At 39.7% G+C, this 12,500-nt stretch overlaps 3 protein-coding genes and 5 non-coding genes across 8 annotated transcripts in view; 5 read left to right on the forward strand and 3 right to left on the reverse strand.

Moving 5' to 3' along the window:
• The window catches only part of LOC111801905 (probable WRKY transcription factor 4), a 4,491-nt gene extending 964 nt beyond the window's left edge, over positions 1–3,527 (reverse strand). Inside the window, exons 1-3 of the mRNA XM_023686131.1 lie at positions 3,040–3,527; positions 1,326–2,038; positions 1,068–1,223 (exon numbers count right to left, since the gene is read on the reverse strand). Of these exons, the coding sequence (XP_023541899.1) occupies positions 1,068–1,223; positions 1,326–2,038; positions 3,040–3,366 (1,196 nt within the window). The 5' untranslated portion in view covers positions 3,367–3,527. The remainder of the gene's footprint in view (positions 1–1,067; positions 1,224–1,325; positions 2,039–3,039) is intronic.
• Positions 3,528–4,800: 1,273 nt separating this feature from the next.
• LOC111801932 (eukaryotic translation initiation factor 5A-4-like) lies at positions 4,801–6,941 on the reverse strand. Its single transcript, XM_023686173.1, has 5 exons — positions 6,676–6,941; positions 6,137–6,259; positions 5,980–6,036; positions 5,801–5,875; positions 4,801–5,188 (listed from the first exon to the last, which is right to left on the reverse strand). The coding sequence occupies exons 1-5, from the start codon at positions 6,796–6,798 to the stop codon at positions 5,087–5,089; spliced, it is 480 nt and encodes a 159-aa protein (XP_023541941.1). The 5' UTR covers positions 6,799–6,941; the 3' UTR covers positions 4,801–5,086.
• An 820-nt stretch (positions 6,942–7,761) lies between these two features.
• Positions 7,762–7,833, forward strand: TRNAW-CCA. Its single transcript has one exon. It is a non-coding gene; the product is annotated as a tRNA-Trp (tRNA).
• A 203-nt stretch (positions 7,834–8,036) lies between these two features.
• On the reverse strand, positions 8,037–9,931 carry LOC111801934 (eukaryotic translation initiation factor 5A-4-like). The gene is made up of 5 exons (XM_023686174.1): positions 9,666–9,931; positions 9,127–9,249; positions 8,970–9,026; positions 8,791–8,865; positions 8,037–8,178 (listed from the first exon to the last, which is right to left on the reverse strand). The coding sequence occupies exons 1-5, from the start codon at positions 9,786–9,788 to the stop codon at positions 8,077–8,079; spliced, it is 480 nt and encodes a 159-aa protein (XP_023541942.1). The 5' UTR covers positions 9,789–9,931; the 3' UTR covers positions 8,037–8,076.
• Positions 9,932–10,751: 820 nt separating this feature from the next.
• TRNAW-CCA lies at positions 10,752–10,823 on the forward strand. Its single transcript has one exon. It is a non-coding gene; the product is annotated as a tRNA-Trp (tRNA).
• Positions 10,824–10,963: 140 nt separating this feature from the next.
• TRNAW-CCA lies at positions 10,964–11,035 on the forward strand. Its single transcript has one exon. It is a non-coding gene; the product is annotated as a tRNA-Trp (tRNA).
• A 141-nt stretch (positions 11,036–11,176) lies between these two features.
• On the forward strand, positions 11,177–11,248 carry TRNAW-CCA. The gene has a single exon. It is a non-coding gene; the product is annotated as a tRNA-Trp (tRNA).
• A 1,111-nt stretch (positions 11,249–12,359) lies between these two features.
• Positions 12,360–12,431, forward strand: TRNAW-CCA. The gene has a single exon. It is a non-coding gene; the product is annotated as a tRNA-Trp (tRNA).
• Positions 12,432–12,500: the final 69 nt, after the last annotated feature.

The following is a 12,500-nucleotide window of genomic DNA, read 5'->3' on the forward strand; positions in this document are numbered from 1 at the left end:
CCCCCCCCCTCCTCCTTAGGACCCAGCGTCCAGTGTCTGCCTTTGATACCATTTGTAACCGCTCAAGCTCACTGTTAGGAGATATTGTCCTTTTTGGGTTTTTCCTTTCAGGCTCACCCTAAAAGTTTTTAAAACGCGTCTGCTAGGGAGAGGTTTCACCCCCTTACGAAGAATGTTTCGTTATCCTCCCCAACCGATGTGGGATCTCACAATCCACCCCCCTTCAGGACCCAACGTCCGGTGCCTGCCTCTGATATCATTTGTAACAGCTCAAGCTCATTGTTAGGAGATATTGTCCTTCTTGTGTTTTTCCTTTCAGGCTTTCCCTAAAAGTTTTTAAAACGCGTCTGCTAGGGAGAGGTTTCCACCCCCTTATGAAGAATGTTTCGTTATTCTCCCCAACCGATGTGGGATCTCACAATCCACCCCCCTTCAGAACCCAGCGTCCAGTGTCTGCCTCTAATACCATTTGTAACAGCTCAAGCTCACCGTTAGGAGATATTGTCCTTTATGGGGTTTTTCCTTTCGGGCTTCCCCTAAAAGTTTTTAAAACGCGTTTGATAGGGAGAGGTTTCCACACCTTAATAAAAAATGTTTCGTTATCCTCCCCAACCAATGTGGGATCTCACAATCCACCCCCCTTCGGGACCCAACGTTTATCGCTAGCACTCATTCCTCTCTCCAATTGATGTGGGATCTCACGATCTACCCCCCTTTGAGACTCACTGTCCTCGCTGGTACATTGCTCAGTGTCTAGCATTGATACCATTTGTAATAGCCCAAGCCCACCGCTAGCAGATATTGTCCTCTTTGGGCTTTCCTTTCCGGGTTTCCCCTCAAAGTTTTTAAAACGCGTCTGTTAGGGAGAGGTTTCCACACCCTTATAAAGAATGTTTCGTTCTCCTCTCCAACCGACGTGAAATCTCACGCTTTTCAAATTACAACCAAGAAAGATGTTGGTTTTTAACGTTTCAAATTCTAAGATCACTCTGTTTGTTGATACAATAGCAATCTGTATTTCTATAACATGAACTACTGAAGCTGAATGAGATATAAAGCAAACTCACCTGGGGTAAGGGTTGCCTTTAACCGTTTTCTGCCCATACTTTCGCCACCGGTAGCCATCGTCCAACAAATCGACTTCACTTGTAGTCTGCACAATGATTCGGGATTCCGTGAGCGTCCTATGAGAAGACACTGGCTCGACCCGAGCCTCAGTGTTCCTGCATAATTAAGAAGATTGTGCATTGATCAATCAAGAAACAAAAGGCAGCTATTACCTAACAAGTTCACAAGCTATATTCTTATACATAAAAGTTCCATACCGTCTCTTGGCATCCGGTTCGTCTTCATCGTTCTTATTCGGTCCAGTCTCTATCTCACCCGCTCCCTCACTGTCACTAGCATCCAACAACTGTCCATGTTTAACGAGGTTCGATTCTCGATCCTTCTTCACAACGGAAGACACAGCTGACTGCTCATTCAACTTATTCAAATATCCACTCTTTACTTGAGAATATAGGTCAGTGTTTCCATGAACACTTGAACATCCATTAGAATTTCCGACATCCTTTGCACGCTTGTTCGGTTGAGGTCGTTCGTGGTTGTGTTCACCCTTATAAATAATTTCAGTAATGTGGCCTTCCAGAGATCGTTCGACTTTTTTCTTGACAGGACAATTCGGGTACGTGCACTTGTAGTAGCTTCGAGGAAATTCACTGCCCTTCACTTGTTTCTGCCCATATTTCCTCCAATTGTACCCATCATCAGCAGGCCTATCGACATTACACGAAGAAGATACCGATCTCTGATCGGATTGAGAGATATCCGACGACTCCTTCGACGCGACTGCAGAGTTCAGCAATTGAAGTGGCACTGGCTGATCTTTAGCCTTCTCGCTCGGAAATACGGTCAAAAGCTTTGAGGAGGCTGCAGAGCCTGCTACTGAGTGTGCTTGTATTTGCTTATGAGAATAGGCTTCTACAGCCTGCAGGGTAACCTGAGCCAAAGCCTGCTGATGGGTCAATCCAAAAGTTCCCTACAAGACAGCCATACAGTAATAAAGAACAACATTGTCATATGCAACTTGATACGATAAAGTCATTCAGTACCAGGAATCATTGTCATCCAATCAGTCAAATCAGTACTATAGTATATAAACATGAATGAAATTGGTCGGGATGGTGCTCAAGGCTCATCGACTTTCGTTTAATTGGTTGTTTCCAATCTGTCGTTAGAATGTCCCTCCTCTAAGTTAGACTGAAGTGAATTCGTCACTAGATAAAAGATTGTGGGAATATGAAATTTCTATTCCTTGGCTGTGAGATCTCACATCGCTTGGAGATGAGAATGAAATATTCCTTATAAGGGTGAGGTTTCTCTCCTTACATACGTGTTTTAAAATCGTGAGACTGACGGCGATAAGTAACAAGCCAACAGTGGACTTGAGCTGTTACAAATGGTATCCGAGCTAGACATTGAGCGGTGTGTCAGCTAAGACGTTGGAACCCAAGTGGGTAGATTGTGAGATCCCACGTTAGTTGATGAGGGGAATGAAACATTCATTATAAGGGTGAGTTTCTTTCCCTAACAGACGCGTTTTAAAACTGTGAGGTTAACGACGATCTGTAATGGGCTAAAATGGACAATATCGACCTTACATGCTAGACTACCATAGAGTAAGTCACACAAGTGATGTTTCACTGACCATATAGATTAATGAATCAAGGACAAGGAGATCTTTTCGGAGTCAGGATCAAACCATCGATCTTTGACATAGAAATTAGAGTATTATCCACTAAGCTATGCTCGAATTGGCTCTATAGAACATCGTCAGTCACTATTTTGGTTCCTCCACTATGAACCAGCTCGAAAAGAAAACATAAGCCATGGAAACCGACAGCATTTGAGACAGAACATGCTGAAGATGCAGAATCATTTGTCCCCAAAAGCCATAGAAAAACAACAAAGAAAACATAATCCTTATTTTCCTCGTAACTGTCAGATAATCAGTTGGCGGAGTGAATCTTAAGCAATTACCTGATCAGGCGAGAAAAGCCCCGGAGAATCGGGCAGACCAGCAGAGTCCTTAAGCTCGGACGCCGTCGGAGGAACAGCCACGGGCGACGTCATAGCGCCGGCGAGGAGCTGAGAAAAAGACTTGCAGTCATCGGAATCGGAGAAGAAGCTCGAGACAAGGGTCATGGGCCCTGGGCTAAACCCGAGTCCCAAACCCGGCCCACCGCTTAAGAGCGACTCCATAGAGGTCCGTGGCGGCAGATTAATAGTGGGCCGCAACGGAAAAGCTTTAGATTTCAACGGCGACGGCACCGACGACGGTGGCAGCTTATCTTCATCGTCACCCATAGAAGCAAATTTCGAAAGGCAACCGAAAATTTCAGGTTCTGGGTTTGGGTGTCGGGATCTGAAACTGAGCTGAAAGAGAAAAACAAAGTCAACGCCGCAATGCACGAAAAAGAAAAAGGGTAATTAAATTAATCCAAAGAAGAAATTTCGTAATTCCCTTTTTGTTTCCATGTTCTAAAAATCTCACAGCTTATACCTCTGATTGGACAACACAAGTACGCCTCCACATTGAGGCCACAAATATGACAATTTTGACCTCAAAAATATCTTCTTTTGTTTTTTTTTTTCTTAATTCACCCACAAACACTCTAGGAAGCATATGAACAATGGGATTGGCCTAGTGGATTGGAGGGAGAATCTAATGGCAGGTCTTTGCTAGCCTCTAAGCTAGGCAATGAGTCGAGGAGTTGACCAATATGCACTTCCCACTATCTTATTATCAATACTACATCGTGAATGGTAGTAAAAATTAGGGAATAAGGTGGTGTGTACCTCAACTTGATTAGTACTTGGTATCGAGCTCAACAGATTACTTGTCGCACACTCTTTGATTGTGCCTCCTTAGCTCGGTTACCTTAGATAAGCCTCATCAGGGACTAGATTGTATGAGTGATTCACGTTGTCTAGATAATCAATGTGGACTACGTGCCTATAGGTTCTTAATCATTCCCCATAAAGTCCTATGTTATCAAATCTCTATAATTGCATAAAATTTCATGAATATATCAAAGATTATTTACAATAATTTTAATTATCAACTATTCCAAAAGTAATTAAATTATAACTTTTATTTTATTTTATTTATTATTATTATTTTTCAGCGGGTGAGATGCAGTTGGGCACAACGCAACACGACAGCCAAGATTAAGCTGTGGATTACCTTTTAAAATATCAACCACCACCACCCACTCGCAGGACTGAGGGTGAAATTGTAATTTTCATGAGAGGAGAAGGACAAAGTCGGAATAGATTCAAGATATAGGCACATAGTGGTTCTTATATGGCCAGCTGGCAACAAATCAATGGATGCGGTGGTGAGGTCGAATTAATGTTCCTTGGATTTTGAAGGAAGAGGCTAACGTCGTAGGGCCCACGGGGATGGAAAAAAATGCAACAAAATGCCAAGTCATTTTCCTATTTATTTAACCACTTTCATTCTCAAGTTCATTAAAAAAATAAACAATAAATTGTTTTTCTGTTCATAGTATTAATTNAAAAAAAAAAAAAAAAAAAAAAAAAAAAAAAAAAAAAAAAAAATACGATTGATACCATATTTTAAAAATACTCACTTCAAACTTTTAAAATTTTAAAAAGTATTTTTAAAACCGTACAAAGTTTTTTACCTGTATGGACCTGGCTTTCTTTCATTTTCTGGCTTTCTTTCATTTTCTTTTATATCGGTACTACGCGCGGCGTCGTACACAGCAAATATATGAACAGTGTGTATCTAATTGAAGTCCCCAAAAGAAAACATAAAATCAAGTTTCAAAAGACCAACAAAGAAGATCTGTAATGTGACAATAGAACAAAGTAGAAACCCCTAATGGCAAATAAATATTATACTTCATCAGAAACCATGAACCTATTATCATCCTACAACTCTTAAACAACCATAGCAGCTATGAAGTTTACATAAAGAAGACTAGCCAAGAAACAACTCTTGATTCAAACAGCAACAAGGAGGCCAAAAAATTTGCTGCTTTCTATTCATCAAAAGAATCTATTTTGGGCCAATGTCCTTGAGAGCGCAGATTTGCTCCTCTCCCATTGAAGACATGACAGTCACAATCAGATCCTTCCCCTCCGCAAAGCCATCCTTGATCTGCATGAGCCACAAGGTACAACACAATCAATCTTCAAAATTATGCCACTCATAGCCTATGGCAGCTATTGTTCTTCCGAATAAGACCCCAACGTGCAAGGAACGGAAAACTTGCAGATGAACATAAAATTATTCATAAAATAACTCCTTAATCAGCCCCCTAGAGGTTAGTACTAAGCACAAGATATCAAATATTAGACACTCCTAGAGGTTAGTACTAAGCACAAGATATCAATATTAGACACTCATATAATTAGATTTGATCTTTATATAGAAAAGCTCCAAAGGTGATTGGTTTGGAATCATGGGTTCTTCTTCTATCTATCAATTATGTGAAATTCTTGTTAGTTAATCATCGACATACTATATCATCGACGTTTTAACACATTTTCGCTAGAAATCCAAACCCATAAGCATAATAAAGGAGGGGGTAGTAAAAATAGTCAGCCATCCACATTTAGAACTCCAAACAAGTACCGGATAATATACTGTAAGGAGTGGAGGAAATAAATAGTTTCGGCCTAACAAGCAATGTGGTCTTCACAAGGCAATTAAAGACAAATTGAACACAGCAGGACAAGAAAATGTCAACAGCCAATAAGAAAATCGTACCTGGGACAGCAGACTCTCATCCGATGGAAGCCTCAGGTCATCCTTGGTGTTACCACTGTCCGTCAGCAGGCTAATCTGGTAAGTTTTCATTGAAATTAGAATTAGCTGCAGTACTCAAAATGGATGGATGAGTAAGTGAAACTGAGACAAAGATCTAAAGAAAGAGAATTTGATCATACAAATCCATCCTCAGAGATATCAATGAGCTGGTAGTCAGTACGGTTGACATGGGGAACCTGTGTTTTACGATTACAAGAATCAGAAATCATAAACTTGCACAAACAAACCTAACCTGCTGGAAAAGTATAAAACGGAAAGGAAAAAGAATCTTCATACATCACAGTTGTGTGAAGAGGGGACGATATCTTCAAGCTTTTTAGAAGTGAAAATGTCAATGGCAACAAAGTGGCATTTAGCATGTCCATGCTTTCCCGTCTTTGAGGTTGAAACCTCAACAACCTACAAAACAGCAATGCATAAGTCTTTGGCCAAGATTGCTAATTGAAGAACATAAATACAACATAACAAATAATATGCAGAAACCACGAAAGACAAAAGCCCTAGAGAGAAACAGATCGAAATATGGTAGCTTCAACCGATTCATTCGTTTCATTCTAGCAAACATGTGATCTATGGAAAAAAAAATCTAAAAGTAAAATCATAGAAAATCAAAGAAACACAATTAACCGAAAATCACAGAACAAGATTGAATACAGAATAACCCTTGAAAAAGCTATATTAATAGGGCAACAAGAATAGGAAAATTGAAGCAGAAGATATAACGCATAGATATCACATGTTAAACAAGAATTACATGGATAGATGGGGCAAAGGATCGGAGCGAATTGAGGAATAAGAATGAAAACGAAATAAACCTTGCAAGGCCTGCCCTTGATGACTATGTAACCATTCTTACGGATGGTTCCAGCCTGCTGCGGAAAAGTCTTGGAAGCTCCCGCGTCGGCCTTCGACTCAAAGTGGTGCTCCTCGTCCGACATGGCTCTGTATGAGAAAAGGTGCGAAGAGGAGAGTAGACAGAAAACTAATTAGGCTCAGAGACGTGCGCCAGAGGGGGCAGACGAAAAGATGCGAATTTATAGGCACGAGAAAAACGAAGAAGAAAAAAGGGAAGTGAGAATCCTAGGGTTTCAAACATCAAAAACGCAAATAAATACCTTAGTCATAGGATTATAAGATGAACCGTCCAAATTGATTTGACAAATATTAGATTACATTTTAATAACGTTATAGAACATTTATTCGATTAATTAAATATTTACATTTTTTAAACCATTAATATTAATTAAAAAAACATGGAGTACTACTAGTGGACCAGCGGCGGAATGGTAGTCTTCGAACTTTGGTTCAAAAGGTTGCATCGGCTTGGACAGAATTTTTATAGGTCGCGTAGGCTAAAACTAGAATGATCAATGGTTAAAGAGATCCATGGCGGAATGTGGGCTTAATTTATCGGCCAACATACTAACGAGGGATGGATGAAAGTCCCCCATCGACTAATTTAGGGAATGATCATGGGTTTATAAGAGAGTAATACTAACTCCATTGGTACGAGGTATTTTAGGGAAGCCCAATGAAAAGTCATGAGAGCTTATGCTCAAAGTGGACAATATATCATTGTGGAGAGTCTATTCATTCTAACAACGTGAAGGTAGTGCAATTCACTCCAGATTTGAAAGTTGCGTATTCGATTCCAAACCTTTTCCATCGTATATCCATGTAGAAATAGAACTAGAATGACATATTGGTAAGGGATCCGTTGTGCAATGGTAGTGTGTCTGACTCCAGATCAGAAGGTTGCGTGTTCGATTAACGTCGGGTTCAAATTCTTGTTTCATTCCTTCTTTTGATAATACGATTCTTCCAAATTTAACAATTTCCATTGGGATTGGGCTTAAATTATAGGCCATCTAGCACTAAAACTAGACTAACATGTTGGTAAGTGATCCGTAGCACAATGGTAGCGCGTCTGACTCCATATCAGAAGGTTACGTGTTCGATTCACGTCGGGTTCAAATTCTTGTTTCCCACTTTTTCTAGCATTCCTTCTTTCAATAATACGAATCTTCCGANGCTTTCCTTCTTTTGATAATACGGATCTTCCAAATTTAAGGGTTTCCATTGTATATTGGGATTGGGCTTAAATTATAGGCCACGTAGCACTAGAACTAGACTCACATATTGGAAAGGGATCCGTGGCGTAATGGTAGCNAACAAGGAGGCCAAAAAATTTGCTGCTTTCTATTCATCAAAAGAATCTATTTTGGGCCAATGTCCTTGAGAGCGCAGATTTGCTCCTCTCCCATTGAAGACATGACAGTCACAATCAGATCCTTCCCCTCCGCAAAGCCATCCTTGATCTGCATGAGCCACAAGGTACAACACAATCAATCTTCAAAATTATGCCACTCATAGCCTATGGCAGCTATTGTTCTTCCGAATAAGACCCCAACGTGCAAGGAACGGAAAACTTGCAGATGAACATAAAATTATTCATAAAATAACTCCTTAATCAGCCCCCTAGAGGTTAGTACTAAGCACAAGATATCAAATATTAGACACTCCTAGAGGTTAGTACTAAGCACAAGATATCAATATTAGACACTCATATAATTAGATTTGATCTTTATATAGAAAAGCTCCAAAGGTGATTGGTTTGGAATCATGGGTTCTTCTTCTATCTATCAATTATGTGAAATTCTTGTTAGTTAATCATCGACATACTATATCATCGACGTTTTAACACATTTTCGCTAGAAATCCAAACCCATAAGCATAATAAAGGAGGGGGTAGTAAAAATAGTCAGCCATCCACATTTAGAACTCCAAACAAGTACCGGATAATATACTGTAAGGAGTGGAGGAAATAAATAGTTTCGGCCTAACAAGCAATGTGGTCTTCACAAGGCAATTAAAGACAAATTGAACACAGCAGGACAAGAAAATGTCAACAGCCAATAAGAAAATCGTACCTGGGACAGCAGACTCTCATCCGATGGAAGCCTCAGGTCATCCTTGGTGTTACCACTGTCCGTCAGCAGGCTAATCTGGTAAGTTTTCATTGAAATTAGAATTAGCTGCAGTACTCAAAATGGATGGATGAGTAAGTGAAACTGAGACAAAGATCTAAAGAAAGAGAATTTGATCATACAAATCCATCCTCAGAGATATCAATGAGCTGGTAGTCAGTACGGTTGACATGGGGAACCTGTGTTTTACGATTACAAGAATCAGAAATCATAAACTTGCACAAACAAACCTAACCTGCTGGAAAAGTATAAAACGGAAAGGAAAAAGAATCTTCATACATCACAGTTGTGTGAAGAGGGGACGATATCTTCAAGCTTTTTAGAAGTGAAAATGTCAATGGCAACAAAGTGGCATTTAGCATGTCCATGCTTTCCCGTCTTTGAGGTTGAAACCTCAACAACCTACAAAACAGCAATGCATAAGTCTTTGGCCAAGATTGCTAATTGAAGAACATAAATACAACATAACAAATAATATGCAGAAACCACGAAAGACAAAAGCCCTAGAGAGAAACAGATCGAAATATGGTAGCTTCAACCGATTCATTCGTTTCATTCTAGCAAACATGTGATCTATGGAAAAAAAAATCTAAAAGTAAAATCATAGAAAATCAAAGAAACACAATTAACCGAAAATCACAGAACAAGATTGAATACAGAATAACCCTTGAAAAAGCTATATTAATAGGGCAACAAGAATAGGAAAATTGAAGCAGAAGATATAACGCATAGATATCACATGTTAAACAAGAATTACATGGATAGATGGGGCAAAGGATCGGAGCGAATTGAGGAATAAGAATGAAAACGAAATAAACCTTGCAAGGCCTGCCCTTGATGACTATGTAACCATTCTTACGGATGGTTCCAGCCTGCTGCGGAAAAGTCTTGGAAGCTCCCGCGTCGGCCTTCGACTCAAAGTGGTGCTCCTCGTCCGACATGGCTCTGTATGAGAAAAGGTGCGAAGAGGAGAGTAGACAGAAAACTAATTAGGCTCAGAGACGTGCGCCAGAGGGGGCAGACGAAAAGATGCGAATTTATAGGCACGAGAAAAACGAAGAAGAAAAAAGGGAAGTGAGAATCCTAGGGTTTCAAACATCAAAAACGCAAATAAATACCTTAGTCATAGGATTATAAGATGAACCGTCCAAATTGATTTGACAAATATTAGATTACATTTTAATAACGTTATAGAACATTTATTCGATTAATTAAATATTTACATTTTTTAAACCATTAATATTAATTAAAAAAACATGGAGTACTACTAGTGGACCAGCGGCGGAATGGTAGTCTTCGAACTTTGGTTCAAAAGGTTGCATCGGCTTGGACAGAATTTTTATAGGTCGCGTAGGCTAAAACTAGAATGATCAATGGTTAAAGAGATCCATGGCGGAATGTGGGCTTAATTTATCGGCCAACATACTAACGAGGGATGGATGAAAGTCCCCCATCGACTAATTTAGGGAATGATCATGGGTTTATAAGAGAGTAATACTAACTCCATTGGTACGAGGTATTTTAGGGAAGCCCAATGAAAAGTCATGAGAGCTTATGCTCAAAGTGGACAATATATCATTGTGGAGAGTCTATTCATTCTAACAACGTGAAGGTAGTGCAATTCACTCCAGATTTGAAAGTTGCGTATTCGATTCCAAACCTTTTCCATCGTATATCCATGTAGAAATAGAACTAGAATGACATATTGGTAAGGGATCCGTTGTGCAATGGTAGTGTGTCTGACTCCAGATCAGAAGGTTGCGTGTTCGATTAACGTCGGGTTCAAATTCTTGTTTCATTCCTTCTTTTGATAATACGATTCTTCCAAATTTAACAATTTCCATTGGGATTGGGCTTAAATTATAGGCCATCTAGCACTAAAACTAGACTAACATGTTGGTAAGTGATCCGTAGCACAATGGTAGCGCGTCTGACTCCATATCAGAAGGTTACGTGTTCGATTCACGTCGGGTTCAAATTCTTGTTTCCCACTTTTTCTAGCATTCCTTCTTTCAATAATACGAATCTTCCGAATTTAACAGTTTCCATTGTATATTGGGATTGGGCTTAAATTATAGGCCACGTAGCACTAGAACTAGACTCACATATTGGAAAGGGATCCGTGGCGTAATGGTAGCGCGAATGACTCCAGATCAGAAGGTTGCGTGTTCGATTCACGTCGGGTTCAAATTCTTGTTTCCAACTTTTTCTAGCATTCCTTCATTTTGATAATACGAATCTTCCAAATTTAACGGTTTCCATTCTATATTGGGATTGGGCTTAAATTATAGGCAACGTAGCACTAGAACTAGACTGACATATTGGTAAGGGATCCGTGGTGCAATGGTAGCGCGTCTGACTCCAGATCAGAAGGTTGCGTGTTCGATTCACATCGGGTTCATATTCTTGTTTCCCATTTTTTCTAGCATTCCTTCTTTTGATAATACGAATCTTCCAATTGCATGTTTGATTCACGTCGGGTTCAAATTCTTGTTTCCCATTTTTTCTAGCATTCCTTCTTTTGATAATACGAATCTTCCATTGTATATTGGGATTGGGTTTAAATTATAGGCCACGTAGCACTAGAACTAGACTCACATATTGGTAAGGGATCCGTGGTGCAATTCTAACGCGTCTGACTCTAGATCAGAAGGTTGCGAGTTCGATTCACGTCGTGTTCAAATTCTTGTTTTCCACTTTTTCTAGCATTCCTTCTTTTGATAATACGAATCTTCCAAATTTAACGGTTTCCATTCTACTTTGGGATTGGGCTTAAATTATAGGCCACGTAGCATTAGAACTAGACTCACATATTGGTAAGGGATCCGTGGCGCAATGGTAGCGCGTCTGACTCTAGATCAGAAGGCTGCGTGTTCGATTCACGTCGGGTTCAAATTCTTGTTTCTTCCAAATTTAACAGTTTTCATTGTATATTGGGAATGGGCATAAATTATAGGCCACGTAGTACTAGAACTAGATTGACATATTGGTAAGGGATCCGTGGCGCAATGGTTGCGTGTTCGATTCACGTCGTGTTCAAATTAATTCTTGTTTCTCATTTTTTCTAGCATTCCTTCTTTTATAATACGAATCTTCCAAATTTAACAGTNAGTCAAGCTGAATTCGTTTTGGAACCATTGATAGTAATGTTAGTTATATAATCATGGGATCTGTGGCGCAATGGTAGTGCGTCTAACTCCAGATCAGAAGGTTGCGTGTTTGATTCACATCGGGTTCAAATTCTTGTTTCTTCCAAATTTAACAGTTTCCATTGTATATTGGGAATGGGCTTAAATTATAGGCCACGTAGCACTAGAACTAGACTGACATATTGGTAAGGGATTCGTGGCGCAATGGTAGTGCGTCTAACTCCAGATCAGAAGGTTGCGTGTTTGATTCACATCGGGTTCAAATTCTTGTTTCTTCCAAATTTAACAGTTTCCATTGTATATTGGGAATGGGCTTAAATTATAGGCCACGTAGCACTAGAACTAGACTGACATATTGGTAAGGGATCCGTGGCGCAATGGTAGCGCGTCTGACTCCAGATCAGAAGGTTGCGTGTTCGATTCACGTCGGGTTCAAATTCTTGTTTCCCATTTTTTCTAGCATTCCTTCTTTTGATAATACGAATCTTCCAAATTTAACAGTTT

The sequence above is a fragment of the Cucurbita pepo genome, chromosome LG09, assembly GCF_002806865.2.
Source record: "Cucurbita pepo subsp. pepo cultivar mu-cu-16 chromosome LG09, ASM280686v2, whole genome shotgun sequence".
Classification (NCBI taxonomy): Eukaryota; Viridiplantae; Streptophyta; class Magnoliopsida; order Cucurbitales; family Cucurbitaceae; genus Cucurbita; species Cucurbita pepo.

Excerpts from the sequence above, each read along its gene's own strand:
- LOC111801932 (XM_023686173.1), bottom strand. The coding sequence starts at position 6,798 with ATGTCGGACGAGGAGCACCACTTTGAGTCGAAGGCCGACGCGGGAGCT. Across the intron at positions 5,876-5,979 it reads ATATCTCTGAGGATGGATTT|ATTAGCCTGCTGACGGACAG; the intron begins GTATGATCAAAT and ends AAAACTTACCAG. Across the intron at positions 5,189-5,800 it reads ATGAGAGTCTGCTGTCCCAG|ATCAAGGATGGCTTTGCGGA; the intron begins GTACGATTTTCT and ends TGGCTCATGCAG.
- LOC111801934 (XM_023686174.1), bottom strand. The coding sequence starts at position 9,788 with ATGTCGGACGAGGAGCACCACTTTGAGTCGAAGGCCGACGCGGGAGCT. Across the intron at positions 9,250-9,665 it reads TCAAGGGCAGGCCTTGCAAG|GTTGTTGAGGTTTCAACCTC; the intron begins GTTTATTTCGTT and ends GCTGTTTTGTAG. Across the intron at positions 9,027-9,126 it reads CCTCTTCACACAACTGTGAT|GTTCCCCATGTCAACCGTAC; the intron begins GTATGAAGATTC and ends CGTAAAACACAG.